This window comes from Protopterus annectens, chromosome 3.part1, assembly GCF_019279795.1.
Source record: "Protopterus annectens isolate FY-2018-M chromosome 3.part1, PAN1.0, whole genome shotgun sequence".
In the NCBI taxonomy this organism is placed as follows: Eukaryota; Metazoa; Chordata; order Ceratodontiformes; family Protopteridae; genus Protopterus; species Protopterus annectens.
Genome location: NC_056732.1, coordinates 404,876,327 through 404,898,291, shown reverse-complemented (window position 1 = coordinate 404,898,291; position 21,965 = coordinate 404,876,327). Strand labels below are relative to the sequence as shown.

Sequence of the window (21,965 nt, the reverse complement as noted above, 5' to 3'; positions counted from 1 at the left end):
AACACAAGACATTGTATTCCTTGGGTGCAGGATCTGCTCAAATCTCATGGAGGCATACCTACCCCCACCAAAAGTGAGTTCCTTGTCAGAACACCTTCTCCTGGTCCTTCACTCCACGGAGTTGACTACAAGGCAGTACCTCAGACGTCTGGGCTACATTGCAGCCACCATACCCATGCTTCCTTTAGCAGGATTGCACATGAGAAAGCTACAATGGTACCTTCGGTCAATCTGGAAGCAACACAACCAGCCTCTAGGGCACATTGTGCCCCTTCTTCCCTGCCTGAAAAAGGAAATACTGTGGTGGTTGGCTCAGGTAAATCACAACCCGGGCTTTCCTCTCCAACCACCTCAACCCACACAGGTCATGCACACAGACACCTCAGACCTGGGGTGAGGAGCCACCCTCGGCCACCGACAGGTGCAGGGCCTGTGGCCACAGCACCTCAAATCAGAACACATCAATGCCAGAGAGATGAGGGGCAGTTCTTCTAGCCCTCCAGGCATTTCTCCCTTTCTTACAAAAGAGGCCACATTTGATATACACAGACAACACCCCACTGTACTGTGGTATATCAACAAGTAGGGGGGAACCAAGTCTTACCTGCTGTGCAGCCTAGCCCATTTGGTTTGTTAATTGGCCACCTCACAGGGAATCACCCTGCAGACGACCTACATTCCGTCTCTCCACAACATAGAGGCAGATTATTTGAGCAGAACCAGCACAAACAACTACGAATGGATGCTTCACAAAGATGTCTTCCTGGACCTGTTCCACAGGTGGGGTATACTTCAAATAGACCTGATGTTCATCGTGTTACCCTGCTGCAGTCATCACACTTGGGTTATCCTGTCAGGTGGTCCCGCAGTCGGCCGGAATTCCAAAGTCTTGGTCCGGCGTCGGTTGCTGTCGCCTCTTCCCTGACGTGAGTGCGCCAGGGGTATATATAATGCAACCAACGCCATTTTCTTCAGTCTTTCTTGCCGTGCGGTGCCCGAAGCAGAAGCAGTTCGCAAGTGCCTGTCGGCCGACTCCTAAGATTTTTGAATTCGAATTTCAGACCGAAGTCTTCTATAAAGCTAAGTACCCCATTGGGGAAACTTTTCTTGCCTCCGACCGATGTCAGAAAAAGTTAACAATTGTATTTCTTGTGGGAAGCAAATACCTCATAAGGATTTTCATTCTTATTGCATACCTTGCCTAGGCCCAGACCACGACTTCACTACTTGTCGTTTTTGTGCTAGTTTTAATAAGCGTACTATTAAAAGGCGCTTTGATTTCGCACAACACTACTTCGATAGGAAATTTAACTACACCATGCCGTCGGAGCAACCGACTACTGGCGTGCACAAAAAACGCAGGGATAAGGACAGACAGCCCAGACCTAAACCAGATTCCGAGGCCTTGGCCGATCTGGTCTCCGGTTCTCCGGTCCTCAGTGAGGCTCCGACGCAGCCCCTGACTACCGCAGATCTGGAACCCGAGACCGCTACGGAAATTTTGACGGAATGTACCAGGCCGACGCAGCCTTTTACTTCAGGCCCTTCCGACGACTTTGCTACAAAAAACGGTGCTACAGAAACGCCACCGATGACACTCACCATTAAAACGTTTTCTATGTCGAAGACCCCTTCTAAATCTAAAAGGACTGCACTTCAGTCTCCTGTTCAAGGCCCCATGCCTAAGAAACAGATGCTCAAAATGGCTGAAGATTTGATTTCTTTAATCAGGGGTTCCCAGCCCCCTCCTGACAAAAGGCCTAGACAAGAGGAAGATTATGCATCCTCTGAGCAAATGTCAATTTCTTCAGACTCCTCTGAGGACCAAGACTACTCTTCTCTCCTTATGAAGATTCTGATGCTGAGGACTCGCTTTTCCTCCTGAAGACTACTCCTTTGGGGAAACTTTACACACTATGAGGGAACATTTTCACTGGGAAGGTCAGGACTACTCTGACTCAAAGAAAAGGCTCAGAGAGTTTCTTTTACTTCCCCAACACAGACCACTTGCCATCCCGCCAGTTTTGGACATTGTGGATGATGTCTATTTAGAATCCAGTTTTAACCCAGACTCTCTACCTCCTGCTCCGGCTAAGCCTGACAGATACTATAGAGTGCCTGATTCCCACAAATTTCTTTACAAAAGCCATGTAGCTGACCCAGAGACTATCTCACAGGGTCCCAAGGGGGCCAGTACCTTCTGAGAGGGATTCCAGAGCACTAGACAGGTGGGGGAAAAAGGTTTACACCTCAGCCACACTAGCTATGAGGGCACTGAATTGTCAGTTTCACATGCTTAAGTATCAGCAGTTTCTAATCTCTCAGTTAAAGCAAAGAATAACCTCTCTCCCCCAACAATCTGAATTGAAAGAAGTACAGGATCTGTTGCATGCCATTGAGAAGGTGGGCAGACATACCTTACAATGTGGGTTTGATTCTTTGGAGGCCTCCTGCAGAGCAGCTGTCACTGGGTCTGTTATACGTAGGCATGCTTGGTTAAAAGAACAAACTCTGCCTGATCATGTTAAAGCAAAACTACTGGATGCTCCCTTACAGCAGGATGTTCTTTTTGGAGTTAAAGCAGAAGTTTTAAAGAAAATGGAAGATAAGGCAAAATCTATGCAGACAGTCAAAGATTTCCTACAAGTACAACCCCCTCGCTTCAGCAGAAACTGGCCAACAAAAAATTGGTCCTTTCCAGCCACTGACAGACCACAGAGGGGTAAATACAGACGCCCAAGGGGCAGAGGACAACCACAAGCCCAGTGTAAACCTCGCCAATGGGGCTCTACAACACAGAAGGGAGGAGAAGACAGGTCTCAAACCACCAGAAGGCAAACTCAATGACTTGCACCTCATCCAGCCAAGCAATACTCTCTTGGGCAGCCCCCTTGGGGGGAAAACCCGCATTTTTTGCAGACAACTGGCACATTGTCACAAAGGACAAATGGGTCCTAGACATGATTTTACGAGGATACAGATTCCACTTTCACACCTTGACAATGAAAAGAGGAATGCCAAACCTGCCACAAAATCAATGGGCAGAGGCACAAAAGCAAATTACAGCTCTCATGGACATGAGAGCCATTCAACTGGTACCTACTCGAGAGCAAGGCCAAGGATTTTACTCAAGACTCTTTCTAGTGCCCAGAAAGGACAATGCCTGGAGACCAATTCTGGACCTTTCAATTCTAAACACTTACAAGTACCCAAATTCAAGATGCTAACACTACAGCAGCTACTTCCCATGTTGGGCAAGGAAGCATGGCTTGTAACGTTGGACCTCAAGGAGGCATACCTGCATGTCCCTATCAGACAAAGTTGCAGAAGATACCTCTGTTTCATTGCAGGTTCAACCCATTACCAATTCTCTGCACTGCCCTATGGCTTATCTACTGCGCCCAGAGTTTTCACAAAATGCCTGGCACCAGTAATTGCATACTGCAGACAAAGAGGAATTCAAATATATCCATACCTGGACGACTGCCTCATCCAAGCAGAAAGCAAAGACATTCTCTTACATCATCTGGCCTTTGTAAAGCATCTACCAAACTGCCTGGGGTACACAGTAAATCAAAAGAAGTCAAAACTAGTACCCTCACAAAAAATGACATTCCTGGGTGCCAGCTTGAATACAACGGCCCAGAAGGCTTATCTTACGCCAGACAAGCAACTACAACTGACTCAATATTTCAAGACCATGGCAACAAAGACCCAATTAACTGCAAGAAAAATTCTGCAGGCTTTGGGCTTCATGGCATCTTGCATACTAATAATACCATTTGCAAAGCTGCATTTGAGGAAATTACAGTGGTACCTAAAAAGCGTATGGTCTCAACACAGCCACAGCTTCGACACAATGATATCTCTCATTCCCTGTCTACAACAGGAATTTCTATGGTGGTCGCAGGCATGTCACCTCAACAAGGGTCAGCCTTTCACCTTGCCCCCAGCCAGGCAAACTATCACAACAGACGCTTCAGACTACGCCTGGGGGGCACACATGGCAGGACAATGCATTCAAGGCCTATGGACTGCAGATCAAAGAAATCTGCACATAAATCAAAAAAGAGATGCTAGCTGTACAGAAAGCTCTGACAGCCTTCAAGGATCTATTACATCCAGGACACCACCACAGTAATGTGGTACATAAACAAACAAGGAGGTACACATTCTTACCCTCTATGCAGGCAAGCAATGACCTTATGGAACACAGCTTTGGCCTACTAAGTCCAGTTACAAGCTCAATTCCTGCCAGGACAGAAGAACACATTGGCAGACGACCTCAGCAGAAACATCAAGGATACTCACGAGTGGAAATTAGAACCACAAATATTTGCAATGATAACTCAAAAATGGGGCCTTCCAGACATAGACCTGTTTGCCAGTCCTCAAAACTATCAACTGACAAAATTTTATACAAGGACATTTCACCATCAAGCTTGGAAAGTGGACACTCTCTCTCTTTCAGTTGGAAAAACCTGACAGTATATGCCTTCCCTTCATTGCCTCTCCTCACAAAGGTTCTTTTGAAAGTCAAAAAGGAGAGACCACGACTGATTCTCATACCCCCAGATTGGCCACGCCAGCACTGGTATCCGCTATTGAAAAATATGGCCCACCATGGATATTGCCCCAAATTCCCCATTTGCTCACACAACAAAGCAATCAGATTCTTCACAGCCAGCTCAAAACTTTAAACCTGGCTGCATGGCATATCTTCTAAACATCCAACCAGCTCCCTTTGCACAAGCAGTTCTGGATGTTATTCTGGAAGCCAGGAGGCCAAGCACCAGGAAGGCTTATTCCGACAAATGGAAAAGGTTTTGTGCCTGGAACCAAGCTAAAGGCCAGGACACAATTCAGCCTCACATGCCTCGTATTCTACGGTATTTAACTGAGATGTTGCACAAAGGACTTTCCATTTCCTCAATTAAAATCCATGCTTCAGCTATTTCAGCTCACTACAACACGGATCCACCCTTATTTTCACATCATCTTCTAAGGCAGTTCCTCAGAGGGGCAAAAAACATTAGACCACCCAGGAGAGCTCCTACACCAACATGGGACCTCAATTTTGTTCTGGAAAAACTAACACTACCTCTTTTTGAACCAGCTTTCTCTGCAGATCTACATTTCCTGTCATGGAAGAATGCCCTGCTCCTAGCAATAACTTCAGCTAGAAGTGTCTCAGAGCTACAGGCACTAATGGCAGTGGAACCTTTCCTCATTTTTCATCAAGACAGAGTTTCTCTATGAACTAATCCTTCCTTTATGCCTAAGGTGGTTTCTAGTGTAGCTTTAAATCAAACCATCCACTTACCTACCTTCTTCCCCAATCCACAGAATGAAGGTGAGCGACTCCTGCATTCCTTGGACATTCACAGGCAGCTTCGTTACTAGTTGGACAAAACTAAGGCTTTCAGAAAATCTGACCAGCTCTCTGTATCCTATGCTACAGCTTCTCAAGGGAAGGCCATATCAAAGCAAACCATTTCTAAATGGATAGGTCATTGCATACGTTTCTGCTATACCCATCATGGGAAACCAGTTCCTGCTACCATTAGATCCCATTCTACCAGGGCAACAGCTACCTCTACAGCCTTTCTCAGGGGGGGGGGTTCCAACCAAGGGAATTTTAGAAGCTGCAACTTGGAGTTCAGTACACACCTTTACCAAGCACTATCACTTACCTCTTTACTCAAAGTCCAGGGCAGGCTTCGCCACTGCAGTTCTGCAGGGCCTTATAGCCTCCACTAACCCTCTTTGATACCTCCCCCCTACCTTAGCTTTGGGATTCAACCCAAGTGTGATGACTGCAGCAGGGTAACACGATGAACATAGTACAGTTTTGTACCTACCATAAATGTAGATGTTCGAGTGTTCACCCTGCTGCAGTCCAGGTTACCCCATCCCCCCTCCATCCCCTCTAATCTACTGGCTAAACCTCTTCTATACCTTACTGATGTATTTGCTTATAGCTGAAGGGATTTTGTGTTTGTGCAGTGGTTACTCCTTTTGGTACTAATTCCTGACCACCTTTTTGGGGGCACCTGACATCTGGGGCAAGAAAAACTGAAGAAAATGGCTTCGGTTGCATTATATATACCCCTGGCGCACTGACGTCAGGGAAGAGGCGACAGCAACCGACACCGGACCAAGACTTTGGAATTCCGGCTGACTGCGGGACCGCCTGACGACAGGATAACCCTAGTGTGATGACTGCAGCAGAGCGAACACTCGAACATCTACATTTATGGTAGGTACAAAGCTGTACTTTTGCCTCCTCCATCAACAGGCAACTTCCTAGCTTTTCCACCAGGACACCAGAACCACAGGCACTAGCAACAGATGTCGTCTCAGTTTCTTGTAAGGGGAAATATCTATATAATCCCCACACACACACACACACACACACACACACACACACACACACACACACACACATTCAAAAAAGGGCCTGCTAAAAATCCAGCAGGACAACCCAGAAATCTTGCTGGTGACTCCCTACTGGCCCAGACAGCACTGGTTCCCTTTACTCCTTCACTTATCCGAGGACAATCACCTCAAGTTATCCTGCAGAGTGGACCTTCTCACACAGAATAAGGGGTCACTAATCCATCCACAGTGGGAGCTTCTGCACCTAACCCTTTGGTTGATAGGATTCTGATTCCATTCAGACACCTTTACAATGAGGACATGCTTTATGTCCTGCAGGAGGCCAGGAAACCAAACACAAGGAAATCCTATCTCTCAAAGTGGAAACTTTTCACTATATGGTTTCATAAAAGCCAGCTGGATCCACTTCTCACCTAACCCCCTTTAGTGCTGTCCTATTTGTGTGAGCTACTACAGACTGGATTGGCTTATTCTTCCATCAAAGCCCACCTGTCTGCGATTTCTACTTGCCTGTCTCTGCATCCCCCATTAGCATCCAGACTTCCTTCCAAACTCTTCCTCAAAGGGGTACTTCACCTTAGGCACCCAGGAAACTTTCTCCCCTGCCTTGGGACCTTAACTAAGTGCTTGAGAAGCTTACACTACCGCCCTTTGAGCCAACTGATGAAGCTTCACTAAAGCATGTAAACTGGAAAGCTGTTCTGTTGGTAGCCCTAACTTCAGCCAGAAGAGCGTCTGAACTCTATGCCATTATGGCTATTCCTCCATTCGTTTTTCACAAGTACAGGGTCACCCTCTGGGCTAACCCATCCTTCATGCCCAAGGTAGTTAATGACCTGTCCCTCAATCAGGCCATACACCTACCTGTTTATTTCCCAAACCTTCCAGGAGACCGTGAGAGAGTGTTGCGTTCCCTGGATGTACACAGGCAAGTCTGATTCTACCTGCACAAAACCAAGCCTATCAGGCTGACCAACTTTTTGTATCCTTTCACTACAGCGCCCTGGGGAAAGCAGTGACCAAGCAGTCTATTTCTACTTGTATCTCCAAGGCCATCACCTTCTGTTACCATTTCTATAGTAAGTATCTGCTGGGTAAAATTACGTCTCATTCCACAAGAGCAATGGTTTCTTCTAGGGCCTGGATACCTCTAGTATCTTGGAAGCTGCTACTTGGTCTTTGGTCCACACCTTCACCAAACACTACAAACTGGACCACATATCCAGATCCAGGGCAGGGTTCGTCAGGTTTATCCTTCATGGATTCCTGGAGTCTGCCTCTAAACCACCACCCCGATATCAGTGAGCTTTGGCACTCACCCATATGCAGAGTACTGCAACATGGGAATAGAAGGGCATAGAAAAGTTGTGTAAAATCTTACTTTAACCATAGATGCCCTTCTCTTCCATGTTGCAGTATTCCTTCCTTCCCTTCCTGTCAGCTAATGACTTCTTTTCTTGGATGGCAATGATGTGGCATTGCCCTTATAGGACTGGCTCTGACTGGGGCTTCTGTTCTGAGGGCTGGTGCGTGCTGATGTCACCTTTCTGGCCCACAAAGTCACGCCTACGTCAGTTGTCTTGCGCACCACAGAGAGACTGAAAGCTTTTGGATACTGGCCGTACGTACGCGAGACGGGAGGGTAAACCTATATGCAGAATACTGCAACATGGAATAGAAGGGCATCTATGATTATGGTAAGATTTTACACAGCTTTTCTTTCATCCGATATCTGCAAGACGATTCTTGCAGATCCTGGGACTAATGGCAACCAACCATCCCAATGCTGCCTTTAGCCAGAATGCGCATCCGAAAACTGCAGTGGTACCTGAAAAATGTGTGGTCCCAACACCCACATACCGTAAAGCACCAGCTTAGCCTCCTGGCCTGCCTCAAAGCAGAACTAAGGTGGTGGATCCAACAAATACTACTGAACCTGGGCCTTCCACTACAGCCACCCTCCCCAACCCAGTACGTGGATACAGATGCATCAGACCTAAGGTGAGGGACTATCATGAAAGGCTTCATAGTACAGGAGGCTTGGAACCCAAAAGAAACGCATCAATATGAGGGAAATGACTGCAGTTCTTCTGGCCCCGAAAGCCTTCCTCCCTGTCCTGCAACCAAGCCCAGTCATCACACTTGGGTTGAATCCCAACGCTAAGGTAGGGGGGAGGTATCAAAGAGGGTTAATGGAGGCTATAAGGCCCTGCAGAACTGCAGTGGCGAAGCCTGCCCTGGACTTTGAGTAAAGAGGTAAGTGATAGTGTTTGGTAAAGGTGTACTGAACTCCCAAGTTGTAGCTTCTAAAATTTCCTTGGTCGGAACCCCCCTGAGAAAGGCTGTAGAGGTAGCTGTTGCCCTGGTAGAATGGGATATAATGGTAGCAGGAACTGGTTTCCCATGATGGGTATAGCAGAAACGTATGCAATGACCTATCCATTTAGAAATGGTTTGCTTTGATATGGCCTTCCCTTGAGAAGCTGTAGCATAGGATACAAAGAGCTGGTCAGATTTTCTGAAAGCCTTAGTTTTGTCCAAATAGTAACGAAGCTGCCTGTGAATGTCCAAGGAATGCAGGAGTCTCTCACCTTTGTTCTGTGGATTGGGGAAGATGGTGAGTAAGTGGATGGTTTGATTTAAAGCTACACTGGAAACCACCTTAGGCATAAAGGAAGGATTAGATCTTCACAGACAACACCACAGTCATGTTGTGTCTCAACATGCAGGGAGGGACCAAGGCCTACTTCCTCTGCTGGATAACTTTGCAAATTTGGGACCTCACCTCCAGGAACAGCTTATTCCTGCAGGCAGCATACATCCCTACTCAGGACTAGAAACAAGCAGATATTCTAAGCAGAACATCCTCTCTACAACACAAGCAGATGCTGAACAGGGATACCTTTCTAGACATTGCCCACCAGTTGCGCACACACTAGGTAGATTTGATCCCCCCCCCCCCCCCCCAGAACAGACAATTGAAAAAAGTCTGCACCAAGGATCACACTCCACTTGCCTGAAGGATAGATTCCTTCAACATTCCATGGAAGGAGCAGTTTCTATATGCGTTTCCACCCTTCCCTGTCATTCAAAAAAGTCCTCCTGAAAATCAGGAGGGACAAACCAAAAATCTTGCTGGTGACTCCCTATTGGCCAAGGCAGCACTGGTTCCCCCTACTTCTCTCATTAGCCAAGGGCAATCACCACAACTTACCCCACAAGGTGGATTTACTCACACAACAAAAGGGAACTGTAATTCACCCTCAACAACATATGTTAGGCCTTACACTCTGGGTGATAAACTTCTAATCCCTTTCAGACACCACTATTCAGAGGACATGCTTTTAGCCCTGAGGAAGGCCAGGAAACCTACTACTAAGAGATCCTATTTATCGAAATGGGAAAGATTCTCCAACTGTTGTCTCCATAAGGACAGGGATCCCAGACCCCACACACACACACACACACACAGTTCTTACCTGTGTGTATGAACTAATTAAGGCTGGTCTTTCGCACTCTTTAGGAAAAATCCACCTATCAGCAATTTCAGCCTGTCTACCACTAGATTCCCCTTTACTAACCAGGCTAGATGTCAAATTATTCCTGAAACGGGTCTTACACATCAGACCACCAAGAAAACCCATCTCACCCCCCTGGGACCTAAACTTCATTCTAGACTAACTAACACTGGCCCCATTCGAACCAGTTAGGGCTGCTGCACTCCAAATGAGTACATGGAAGACTGTACTGTGGTGGCCCTTACCTCAGCTAAAAGAGTGTCGAGAGTTGCAAGCTCTAATGGCCTGCTCTCCCTACACTACCTTCCACAAGGGATAGGGTGACCCTACCTACTAACCCTTCCTTCATGCCTAAAGTGGTCAGCGAACTGTCTCTAAACCGAACCATTCACCTGCCCACCTTCTTCCTCTTATCAACCAGTGACATAGAGAGGATACTCCATTCCTTGGATGTGCACAGACAATTAAGGTTTTATTTAGACAAAACTAAGTCCATCAGAAAATCTTACCAACTCTTTGTATCTTTCCACCCTAGGGACCTGGGCAAGGCAGTCTCCAAGCAAACCATTTCCTTTTGGGTTAGGAAAGCTGTTTGTTTCTGCTACTCCCACCATGTCAAGCACTTACCAGATAGTAAGAGCTCATTCTACCAGGGGTGTGGCAACTTTGAAAGCCTTCCTCAAAGGCCTGGATATAGCTTCCATCCTGGAAGCAGCCACCTGGTCCACAGTTCACTCCTTCACTAGACACTACAAATTGGACCACGTCTCCAGAGCCCCGGGCAGGGTTTGCTAGAGCAGTCTTGCAGGGTTTTGTGGAATCAGCTACATCTACCTCTACCCTTCCCTCTAATTAAGCTGTAGTACTCTCCCTCACTAAGAATACTGCAACATAGGAATAGAAGGACATAGAATAGTTGTGTAAAATCTTACCTTAACCGTAGATGTCCTTCTCTTCCATGTTGCAGTATTCCTTCCCACCTACCTATCCCCCATTTTTTTACTACTGACCTGTCATAAGAGCACTGTGAGGCTCTACCCTAGACCAGGGTCAGACTAGCCAGCATATGACACTTTGCACCTCTGGCTGACATCACTTGTTACTCTCTGTGGGACTGTCCGATAGGGCATTTAAGTTCTGAGGTCTGTGCGTGCAGATGTCGCATTTAAGGTCCCTGGTTTATGGCCCTACGTGTGATGTCACACGTCCTACAGCAGCCAAGCTTAAACTTTTGTATAGTAGCCAATGTTTGGGTCGCCTGAGGCAGGGAATCCCACACTAAGAATCCTGCAACATGGAAGAGAAAGGACATCTATGGTTATGGTAAGATTTTACGCAACTATTCTTTTTGTTTTGCTGTCTTGTAGGGTCGTGTAATTCATGGTATCTTTTTCCTGTTTGTGTAGAGTAAAGAACTTGAAGACCTCAGGAAAAAGGCACCAGCTGACCTGTGGAAGGAGGATCTTGCTAATTTCATCGAGGAGCTTGACGTATGTTTTTTGTTTTTTTTTTTCTCTTTCTCTCTCCCTCCCCATTAAAACCATTGATTTTGGAGCCATTGGCCTATAAGAATATTAATGATGATTTTCATTTAGTCTTTTTTTGTATAAAACTTGCAGTAGACCAGGATGCTTTCAAAGCTCACAGTCTGTCATTCATTGTTTTTGAAATTGTATGCAGGTAGTTGTGTATTTCTGTCCAGCCTACTTCATTCCAGAATTTTTGTTGTCCTCAGACTGGAGCAGCTTTCCTCCTCTATACCAAGTACTGGACACTTCATAGAAAAGGGAGAACTGCTTTGAACCATTTTCAGTTCTTTGTTGCTAAAAGATTAGTCACTCGTCTAGATGTTTATTTCCAGGGAACTTGTAGAAATACTGTGTGAAGTATTCGTGAACCATTCTGTACTTCTGTTCTACTTGCTAGATTTGCTTGTTGATTTCTGTGTATTGTTTGCTGTTTGTTATATTTTGTGGACTTTCCCTAGTTTGATGACAAAATAAAGGTTTGCCAGCACCTTCTAGCATATCTGCAAGAAACAAATTCACAAGAAGGAGCGGTACTTTAACAGTTTATCTTGCCTAACTGAAAGCTACTGGATGTCCTTTTATAAACACCATACTTTGTGGATGAGGGTTTACTTACTATAGTCCATAATCTTTGGGTTTTCCTTAACATAAAATATTTGCAGCAGTGGGCTGGTTAGTGTTCTGGCTTTTCATGGCAAGAGAGTTTTCTAGTAGGACAGTGAAGGAATGTAGGGGCATGCACCACAGAAGAATGGGGAAAAAAATTGACAAAAATTCCACAGGCAGTGAGGATGTGGCCATTGCTACCCTGTTATTTCCATGGTTGCCTGTTGACTGCACCTCTTCTGATATTCATTGCAGTCATGAAACTTCTGACCATGTAGAAGCCCGCTGTAGGTCTGAATACCAGAGTCTTTCACCATTCCCCAACCAGCGAACATTCTTGAGTGTATGGCATCAAGACATCCGGAGTATAACCGGTACAGCAACTGGCGCTATCTTCAGTTTTTAACCACGTAGTCCAATACCTAGAGTTTTTATTCAGTGTCATTAGTCCATCGGTTGGCTTGAATCACCAAAGCATCTCAGAAAATTCCCCTGTTGGGGGCATTTTTTCTCTTAACTTAGTTGTAATCTGTTAATGTTCAAAAGATTAAATAACTGCTTTCCATGTGGGAAGCAAATTTTACACAATGACTTTAAATTCACACTGTGGTTTTTGCTTGGGGCCTCAGCAAAACTTCTCCTAAATGCCTGTTCTGCGCTGTGTTCAATAATAAGACCATTAGGCTTGGGGACAAATTCCTCCAGCCGTATTTAGATTCATATATGCTGAGCCTTCTTATGGCATGGCAGAACCAGTTCCCATGCCATCGCCATAAGCCAAAAGATAGGCATCCAAAGGAGAAGGCAGTCTGAGAGGCTGAAGACATTTCTGTGTCCGATTCCCGGCCTAGACTTGTTTGCTGACACAGATGAGAACCTTTGCAGGCCTCTGGTCCAACACTTGTTTAGCCCAAGTCCTCTGCCACAGCAACTCCTTAGGCTGACATGATTTGGCCCCATACCTCATGTGCTTAACACTGCACTGACATTTGAGACCAAAGTTGATAAAGAGGCTACAGCTTCTGATGGCCAAGGTTTAGGAGCAGTATCTCCATGGTGACTGTAAGGGAATGAACTGCTTGGGAATGGGAATAAGGTTACGGCTGCTCAGCCACAACCTGAGGCCGTGTCTTCCCCTAAACCCCGTCATTGCATGTCAGAGGCAAGTAGGCTTTCCCAAGCCAGTGCTGAGTCCACTGCCTCATCCATCCAAATCTCTACACAGGACTTAAAGCTAGAGCAGAACGTTTTGTATTATGTAAAGTCCAGGCAACCCACCTTACAAAAAGATCTTATGCTAGGAATCTTACCCAGAAAAAGCAAGAGGGAGACGGTCCCCCCATGGAGATTCAGACTCCTGTGTGTGTGTCAGAGGATGGATAAACTTGCATACCCCAAAGACTTGAGAATACACTAACTCAGATGACACTCTATCCTCAACCTCACCCTTCGAGTGGAAGCTTTGTTTGGAGTCTAGAGAATTGTTTCAGGTTCAAGCTCATTACAGAGTGCTTCTCAATCTGCCCAACCCTAGAGCTACTCTCCTTCCCTCCTGCCCTCCCCCCCCCCCCAGTAAGCATAGTCACTTCTGTAGAGTGCTTGACTCCCTCATACTTCTATAAAAACCCAGATGTTCTTCGTGTTTCACTGTTGCAGTCATCACATTTGAGTGATCTGCCTGCAGGTAGCCCTCAGTCGGTCTAAATACCAGAGTAATATATCAGAAAAGACTGCTCAAGGGTGCAGAGAAGTGCAGAACAGTAAACCAGTAAAAAGAAAAAAACTGCACCGGTCTTACACTCAACCACAAAACATTTATTGTTAAAACAGAAGTGTAAGCGCTTTCTCGATCATTCCTACCGCTTCCTCAGACAAGTAGATTATAAAAAGTAACAGTTCATGTATCATTTTAAACAGCTGATAAATTTAGACCAATTGCAGAAATAGTAGTACTTAATATATTTTAGTTGTTTTAGATCTTTTAATTAAATACCATATTAAATCACATTAAAAACATGATATAAACATCTGACCATTCAACATAGATATGTAAATAACATTAAAAACGTCAGAATGTGCAAATTACAAAAAGCACAAAAAATAAATAAGACAGTAATATTTATGTCATATTAAAAATGCTTTAGACGGCGTAACTTGAAAAAAGGTTTAAGAGATGTAGTCCCATTTAAACCTGGGGGCCTCTTAGCATTAAGCATAAGAGTCCATTTTTGTTCAGCACTTTCAGTGTAATTGTCAAGATCACCTCTTCTTATATTAGAATGTATAACCCGAATAGCTAAAAATCTAAAAGTGTGTGTATGGTCCATCTGTCTCACATGATTAGCTAGGGCATTATTTTCTTTTTGATTTATTAATATCTCTTCTATGCTCAAAATATCCTATCCTTTAACATCTTAGTATGCGTGGCACATTTGACAGAAAGAAAAATAAACTACATTGGTCGTACAGCAGTCAACATAACCAGAACATCTAATTGTGAAATGTTGTGTAGGATGTACATAAACTGTCTTTGTACACCGTCTGCATGGAAAAGTGCCAGTACGCATTGAAGAAATGGATCTGATTACCTTCATTTTATTGCAAAAATATTTCTTCAAAGATTTATTATTGCTGAAGGAGAACAAAGGAATATCTCCAACTTTATCTGCAAGTCCTGGTGCTTCATAGAGTAACCTCCAATGTCTTTCAATTTATTTATTTATTTATTTGCATTTGTTAACCGGGTTGGTCCAGCTGGGTAAGAATTACCCTTTTTCAGTGGAGACCCGAGGGGAAAAGCCCCAAACAGACATACAAATACATACGAATAGAGACAAATTTACAATATTACAGAGGAAAACAATATTATGGGTACAATGGATAAGAAAAACAAACAATGAAAGTTTGAGGATATCAGTAAGGTAGGCCAGAGGCATGCATGCAAAAGATTTATGAAAAGGTGTTTTGAGCAAGATCTCTGAATTAAGTTAAAGTAGGCAAAGAAATGATGATTTAGGTGTGGAGTTAGTAGTGTGGGAGTTTTAGGAGTTTTTTTTTTTTAGTTTTAGTTTTTTCCATTTAATAATGGAGGTATACTCATTAATGTCACTAGAATATTGGAGAACAACTCTAAAATCGTCAACTTTAATGGGAATATGTTCATTGGTTTGTGCCATATTGCTAAAATATGGTCTGCATCTGTGGCTCCTCTGTGTCCATGCTTCATCTGTAGTAGCAGTAATCTCTGTCTTAGAATAACCCCTATCTAGGAACTCTTGTTGAACAATGTCATGTGCTTGCTGAGCTGCTTCGTCATCATTGAGCACCCTGTAAATCTGCCCCTTTAACACATTTTTGGGGATGTGTCTGGGGTGCATACTCTTTTTGTGAAGTAAAGCATTCTCCCTAGTGGGTTATCTAAAAGTGCTACTCTGCACTACCTTTAAATCTGATTTTTTTTAACTAGTACATCTAAGAATCTACTGCTAATCATTAGTAGACCGGAGTTCCGCTGTGGCGACCCCTAACTGGGAAAAGCCGAAAGACAACAACAACATCTAAGAAGTTAACTTCTGTAGTCGAATAATTATAAGTGAACTTTAAAAATTCAGTGGTGGTGTGCATGTACCTAACAAAGCTTTGAAGCTCTTGGCTATCACCTTTCCACAACAAAAAAATGTCATCGACAAAACGGCCATACCACAGAATGTTACCAAAAAATTTGTTACTAGCCGACAATAAGTAATATTGTTCCCACATAACTAGAGCTAGATTGGCGTAGCTATTGGCACATGCCGTGCCCATAGCCACTCCAGTCTTCTGTAAATAGAACTTATTTTCAAAACAGAAACATTGTTCTCTAGTACAATTTCAAGCAAACTACAGCTAAGTGAGATCTATTCAGAGTTAAAAATTCTCTCACTTTATCATAGCCCCGTGCATTAGGTATTGATGTGAATAAAGACTCAATATCCATAGACACAAACATATAATCACTATCAATAGTAGTTATCCTAATGTGCAGTCTCTATAGAAATGTTTGTGTTCTTGAGAATAGTATGACAGTCACCAAGTAGTTCATGTAAGTTACCCTCAACAAAAATGGATACAGGTTCAGTACACCAACCCGCACCAGACACTATAGGTCTCATTGGTAGCATTTTGTCATCCTTATGTACCTTTGGGAGACCATAGATCATCAGAACTAGTGGATTATTAGTATTAAAAAATTTAAATAAGTTCTCATCAATTAAACCAGTCATCAGTAGATCAAAAATTAAAAAATGACACTCTCTATATAATACCATTAAAAACATTTCTAGAAACACACTGATGAATGTTTTATTATAGGATGGTAACACCTGTCTGTTGGAAGATGTAATACTTTATCTAAAATCACAATGCCTCCTCCCTTGTCAGCTTGTTTAATTTCAATGGAGTGCATGTGGTTAAGTTCATTCAGTGCCCTATTTTCACTTAATGACATATTATTAAAATTACTTCTAGTTCCATAAACAAACAATGATCTAAAATCAGATTCACATATATTAATAAATGTCTGTATAGCAGGGTGCATGGTTGGTGTAAAAGTACAAGGTCTTTTAAATAAAGCCTGACCATCGCAGTTAGTACCAGTATTAGGTAGAAACATATTTCTTAAAGACAAGTTCCTGCCTAATAACCTCAAATCTTTTAGCATTTCTGCATGGTCAGCTCTCCTAGCAGGAATAAAGGAGAGGCCTTTATTTAATAGTTTAGTTTGCTCTTTAGTTAATATTATTGACAAAATATTTTGGGATCAAACCTGGATTTAGATTTTTCTCCTCTTGGTTTGTTGGGAATTCTGTTCCACGCTCCATTGTCTCTGTCCCTTCGTCTGCCTAGTTAGACTCCTCCAGCGAGTCTTTATAGATAGAGGATTTTTAATGAAATGTTCGCCGTTTTGTTGTTTTCTAAAAAAAACTTGACTGTCACCATTAACCTTATTAGGTCTCAGGTTATGCTACGACATGGCCGACTTTGCCGTTCAAATGGGGCCATTATTAGAAGAAAGATCATTGCTGGTGCAAGCTTGTTCTCCAAAATCAGCTGAGCCAATATTTACGTTGTCTACATTTGTTGTTAATGTTAGCTGTGGAGCTGCTTGCACTTGTAAATTCAAGTACTGCTTGGAACGTTGAAGTTAGCACCTGATTGGTCAATCATTGGATTGGTGCTTTGTTGAGCCGTAGATCTTGTATGTTCCCTCGACCAGGAAAAAAACATGATTATTTTCAAAATCGTTTTTATTTCGTTGCAGTTTCCTGAGCGTAGTAGTTTGTAGTCTCTTCTCATAGGAGATGACACTTTCTTGTAGTTTATCTATTCTGTCACTTATAACGTCCACCAAAAAGGTATTAAAATTGTTTTTTAAAAAAAAAATGTTTTGTTCCATAGTGATGATGTCATTTTTAAGTTCACCGTCCATAGGAAGAAAAAAATCAATAAGTAACTCCATGTATTGAGAGCTGAAGAATAAATTCAGTTCTTGCCACCTCCATAGTAGATCTGGATACATTTCACCATAACTGGGCATATTCAAAATTCTTAAGCCCCGTGGAGTTATTTTATGTTCAAGAGATGCTTGGAGGTGCAGGCGCTGCCATTGCAATCTCTTGTGTTTGTACATATTATTTTCAAGCTCTCTGTATTGCTTTGTCGGTAGTACTTTTAGAGTTCAGATCCAGTAATGGGTTCTCCTGTACGTCTAAGACGCGAAGGAGACTATTATTAATAACACATAGTAAATCTTCCATTGGAGGTTGCTGTCCCTTGTGCCGAATAAAAACAAGACGAGTATATCAGAAATGATGGCTCAAGGGTGCAGAACAGTAAACCAGTAAAAAGAAAACAAAACTGCACCGGTCTTACACTCAAACACAAAACTTTATTGTTACAAACAGAAGTGTAAGCGCTTTTGCGATAATTACTACCGCTTCCTCAGACAAATAGATTGTAAAAAGAAACCGTTCATATGTCATTTTAAACGGTCAGCTGATGTACTTAGACCAATTGCAGAAATCGTACTTAAAGATCTAAAACAACTAAAATATATTCATTAAATGCCATATTAAACCACATTAAAAACATGATATAAACATCTGACCATTCAACATAGATATGTAAACAATATTAAAAACGTTAGAATGTGCAAATTACAAAAAGTACAAAAAATAAATAAGACTAATATTTGTCATATTAAAAATGCTTTAGACGGCGTAACTTTAAAAAAGGTTTAAGAGATGTAGTCCCATTTAAACCTGGGGGCCTCTCAGCATTAAGCATAAGAATCCATTTTTGTTCATCACTTTAAGTGTAATTGTCAAGATCTCCTCTCTGATATTAAGGTATAACCTGAATAGCTAAAAATCTAAAAGTGTGTGTATATCTGTCTCACATGATTAGCTAGGGCATTATTTTCTTTGATTATTAATATCTCTTCTATGCTCAAGGATCCTATCCTTTAACATCCTGTTCGTTTTGCCCATGTAGTATGCTTGGCACGTTTGACAGAAAGAAAAAATTAACTACATTGGTCGTACGGCAGTCAACATAACCAGAACATCTAATCATGCAATGTTGTGTTGGATGTGCATAAACTGTCTTTTTGTGTGTAGATATATAGATATATATAGATATATATAGATATATATAGATATATATATAGATATATATATATATATATATATATATATATATATATATATATATATATATATATATATATATATATATATATATATATATATATATATATATACATAGGCATGCAACACACAGTCTGCATGGAAAAGTGCCAGTACGCATTGAAGAAATGGGTCTGGTTACCTTCATTTTATTGCAAAAATATTGCTTCAAAGATTAATTATTCCTAAAGGAGAACAAAGGAATATCTCCAACTTTATCTTCAAGTCCTGGTGCTTCATAGAGTAACATCCAATGTCTGTTAATAATGGAGGTATACTCATTAATGTCACTAGAATATTGGAGAACAACTCTAAAATCATCATCTTTAATGGGAATATGTTCATTGGTTTGTACCATATTGCTAAAATATGGTCTGCATCTGTGGCTCCTCTGTGTCCATGCATCTGAACTCTATACATACTACTGACAATGAAACAGTTGTAAGTAACCAGTTACCTGACTTTTTAAAGCAATACAGAGAGCTTGAAAATAATATGTACAAATACAAGATGTTGCAATGGCAACGCCTGCGCCTCCAGGCATCTCTTGAACATAAAATAATTCCACGGGGCTTAAGAAGTTTGAATATGACCAGTTATGGTGAAATGTATCCAGATCTGTTGAGAAGGTGGCAAGAACTGAATTTATTCTTCAGCTCTCAATACATGGAGTTACTTATTGATTTTTTTTCTGTCTATGGAACATGAACTTAAAAATGACCGCTATGGAACAAAACATTTTTTAAAAAAAATTTGAATACCTTTTCGGTGAATGTCATAAGTGACAGAATAGATAAACTACAAGAAGTGTCATCTCCTATGAGAAGAGACTACAAACTACTAAGCTCAGGAAACTGCAACGAGATAAAAAAGATTTTGAAAATCATGTTTTTTCCTGGCCGAGGGAACGTACACAATGTTCATAGTGTTTCAATGTTGCAGTCATTACAGTTGTTATCCTGCTGGCAGGCTACCCGCAGTTGGCCCGAGTTCCAAAGTCTAGGTCCGGCCTCGGTTGCTGTCGCCTCTTCCCTGACGTCAGTGCGCCAGGGGTATATAAGATGCAGCAGACACCATTTTCTTCAGTCTTTCTTGCCGCTCGGTGCCCGAACCAAAAGCAGTTCGCAAGTGCAGGCCGGCCGACTCCTGAAGTTTTCAAATTCGAATTTCAGATCCAAAGTCTTCATTAAAGCTAAGTACCCCGTTGGGGAAACTTTTTTCTTGCTCCAGACCGATGTCAGAAAAAGTTAATAACTGTATTTCTTGTGGGAAGCAAATACCTCTTAAAGATTTTCATTCTTACTGTATTCCTTGCCTAGGCCCTGACCATAACGTTGCTAGTTGTCGGTTTTGTGCTAGATTTAACCAACGCGCTATTAAGCATCTGTACGATTTTGTATTTCATTATTTTGGCAGAAGATTTAATTATATAATGCCGTCGGATCAGCCGACTACTGGAGTTTACAAAAAAAGAAAAGGAAAACAAAAGGATAGGCATCCGAGATCCAAAACCGACGGCGTGGCTTCTTCTAGGCCTTTCACCGGTTCTCAGTGAGGCGCTTTCGCAGCCCCTGACGCCTGCTACCTCAGAGCCACAGGCCGCTTCCAACTCCCACGTGGAGCCGACTGGGCCTCTGGAAACTCAAGGTATTGGACACTCGGAAACTATTCCTTCAGATGGGTCCGGAGCCGCTGAGCGGGCATCGGCTTCTGAGGGTGTTTTCAGGCCTACACAATTATATGTGAAACCTACTTCAGCTACAAAGACTAAAACAGCTCTAAAGACAAAGAAACAAGTACAGCATTCACCTGGACAGGCCTCCTTGCCTTAAAAACAGATGCTTAAGATGGCCGAAGATCTTATTACTTTGATCAGGGGTTCCAATCCCCCTCCTGAAAAGAGGCCTAGGCAAGAGTTAGAATATGAATCTTCAGACCAGGTTTCTATTTCCTCTGATTCCTCCTCTGAACAGGATTACTCTATTCCTGCCTATGAGTATTCTGATGCTGAAGAATCTATCCCTTCAGCCTCTCCTCCTGAGGATTATTGTTTTGGGGAAACACTGCATACTATGAGGGAGCATTTCCACTGGGAGAGCCAAGATTACTCAGAATCCAAGAAAAGGCACAGAGATTTCATTTTATTGCCCCAGCACAGTCCCCTTGCTGTCCCACCTGTTTTAGATATTGTAGATGATGTATTTACAGAGTCCAGTTTTTCTCCAGACTCTTTACCACCAGCCCCTGTAAAGCCAGACAGATACTACAGGGTTCCTGATTCACATAAATGTCTCTATAAGAACCCTGCAGCTGACTCAGAAACCATCTCTCAGGGTACCAAAGGGGTCAAGGCTTCTACTGCAAAAAACCCTATCCCCTGTGGTAGGGATTCTAGGGCCCTAGACAGATGGGGCAGAAAGATTTATATCTCTGCCACCTTGGCTGTAAGAGCTTTAAATTGCCAATTTCATATGCTTAAGTATCAGCAATATCTTATCTCTTTGCTTAAACAGAAAATGCCAGCAAATACAGAATGTGCAGACAAAGAAATGCAGGATTTATTGCATGCAGCTGAACAAGTTGGAAAGCATACTTTGCAATGTGGTTTTGATTCTCTTGAGGCCTCCTGTAGGGCCGCTGTTACAGGATCTGTCATTAGTAGGCATGCTTGATTAAAAGAACAAAATTTGCCGGATCATGTTAATGCAAAACTATTAGACGCTCCTTTACAGCATGATACTTTGTTTGGTGCTAAAGCAGAAGAGGTGTTGAAGAAAATGGAGGACAAGGCTAAATCTATGCAAACAGTCAAGGATTTCTTGCAGGTACAGCCTCCCAGATTTAGCAGGAAGTGGCCTACAAAAAATTGGTCCTTTTCAGTGTCAGATAGACCACAAAGGGGCAGATACAGACACCCCAGAGGCAGATCACAGCCCCAGGCTCATACAGGCCTAAACAATGGGTTGCTTCTACCTCCAAGAGCGGAGAGGAAAAATCACAGGAAACAGTCTCAATGACTTTCCACTTTCAGTACCAAGCACTTATCTTTTGGCAGCCCCTTTGGGGGGAAAGCTAGCATTTTTTTCACAAAATTGGCAAATGATCACACAGGACAAATGGGTTCTAAATATAGTTTCACAAGGCTACAGGTTCCACTTTCACACCCTGCCAAGGCAAAACGGTATGCC

General features: G+C 42.8%; 1 protein-coding gene across 1 annotated transcript in view; it reads left to right on the top strand.

The window, feature by feature from the left end:
• The window catches only part of TOP2B (DNA topoisomerase II beta), a gene marked incomplete in the record, with an annotated part of 2,991,925 nt that overhangs the window by 2,384,890 nt on the left and 585,070 nt on the right, over positions 1–21,965 (top strand). Inside the window, 1 exon segment of the mRNA XM_044066877.1 lies at positions 11,324–11,407. Within this exon segment, the coding sequence (XP_043922812.1) occupies positions 11,324–11,407 (84 nt within the window).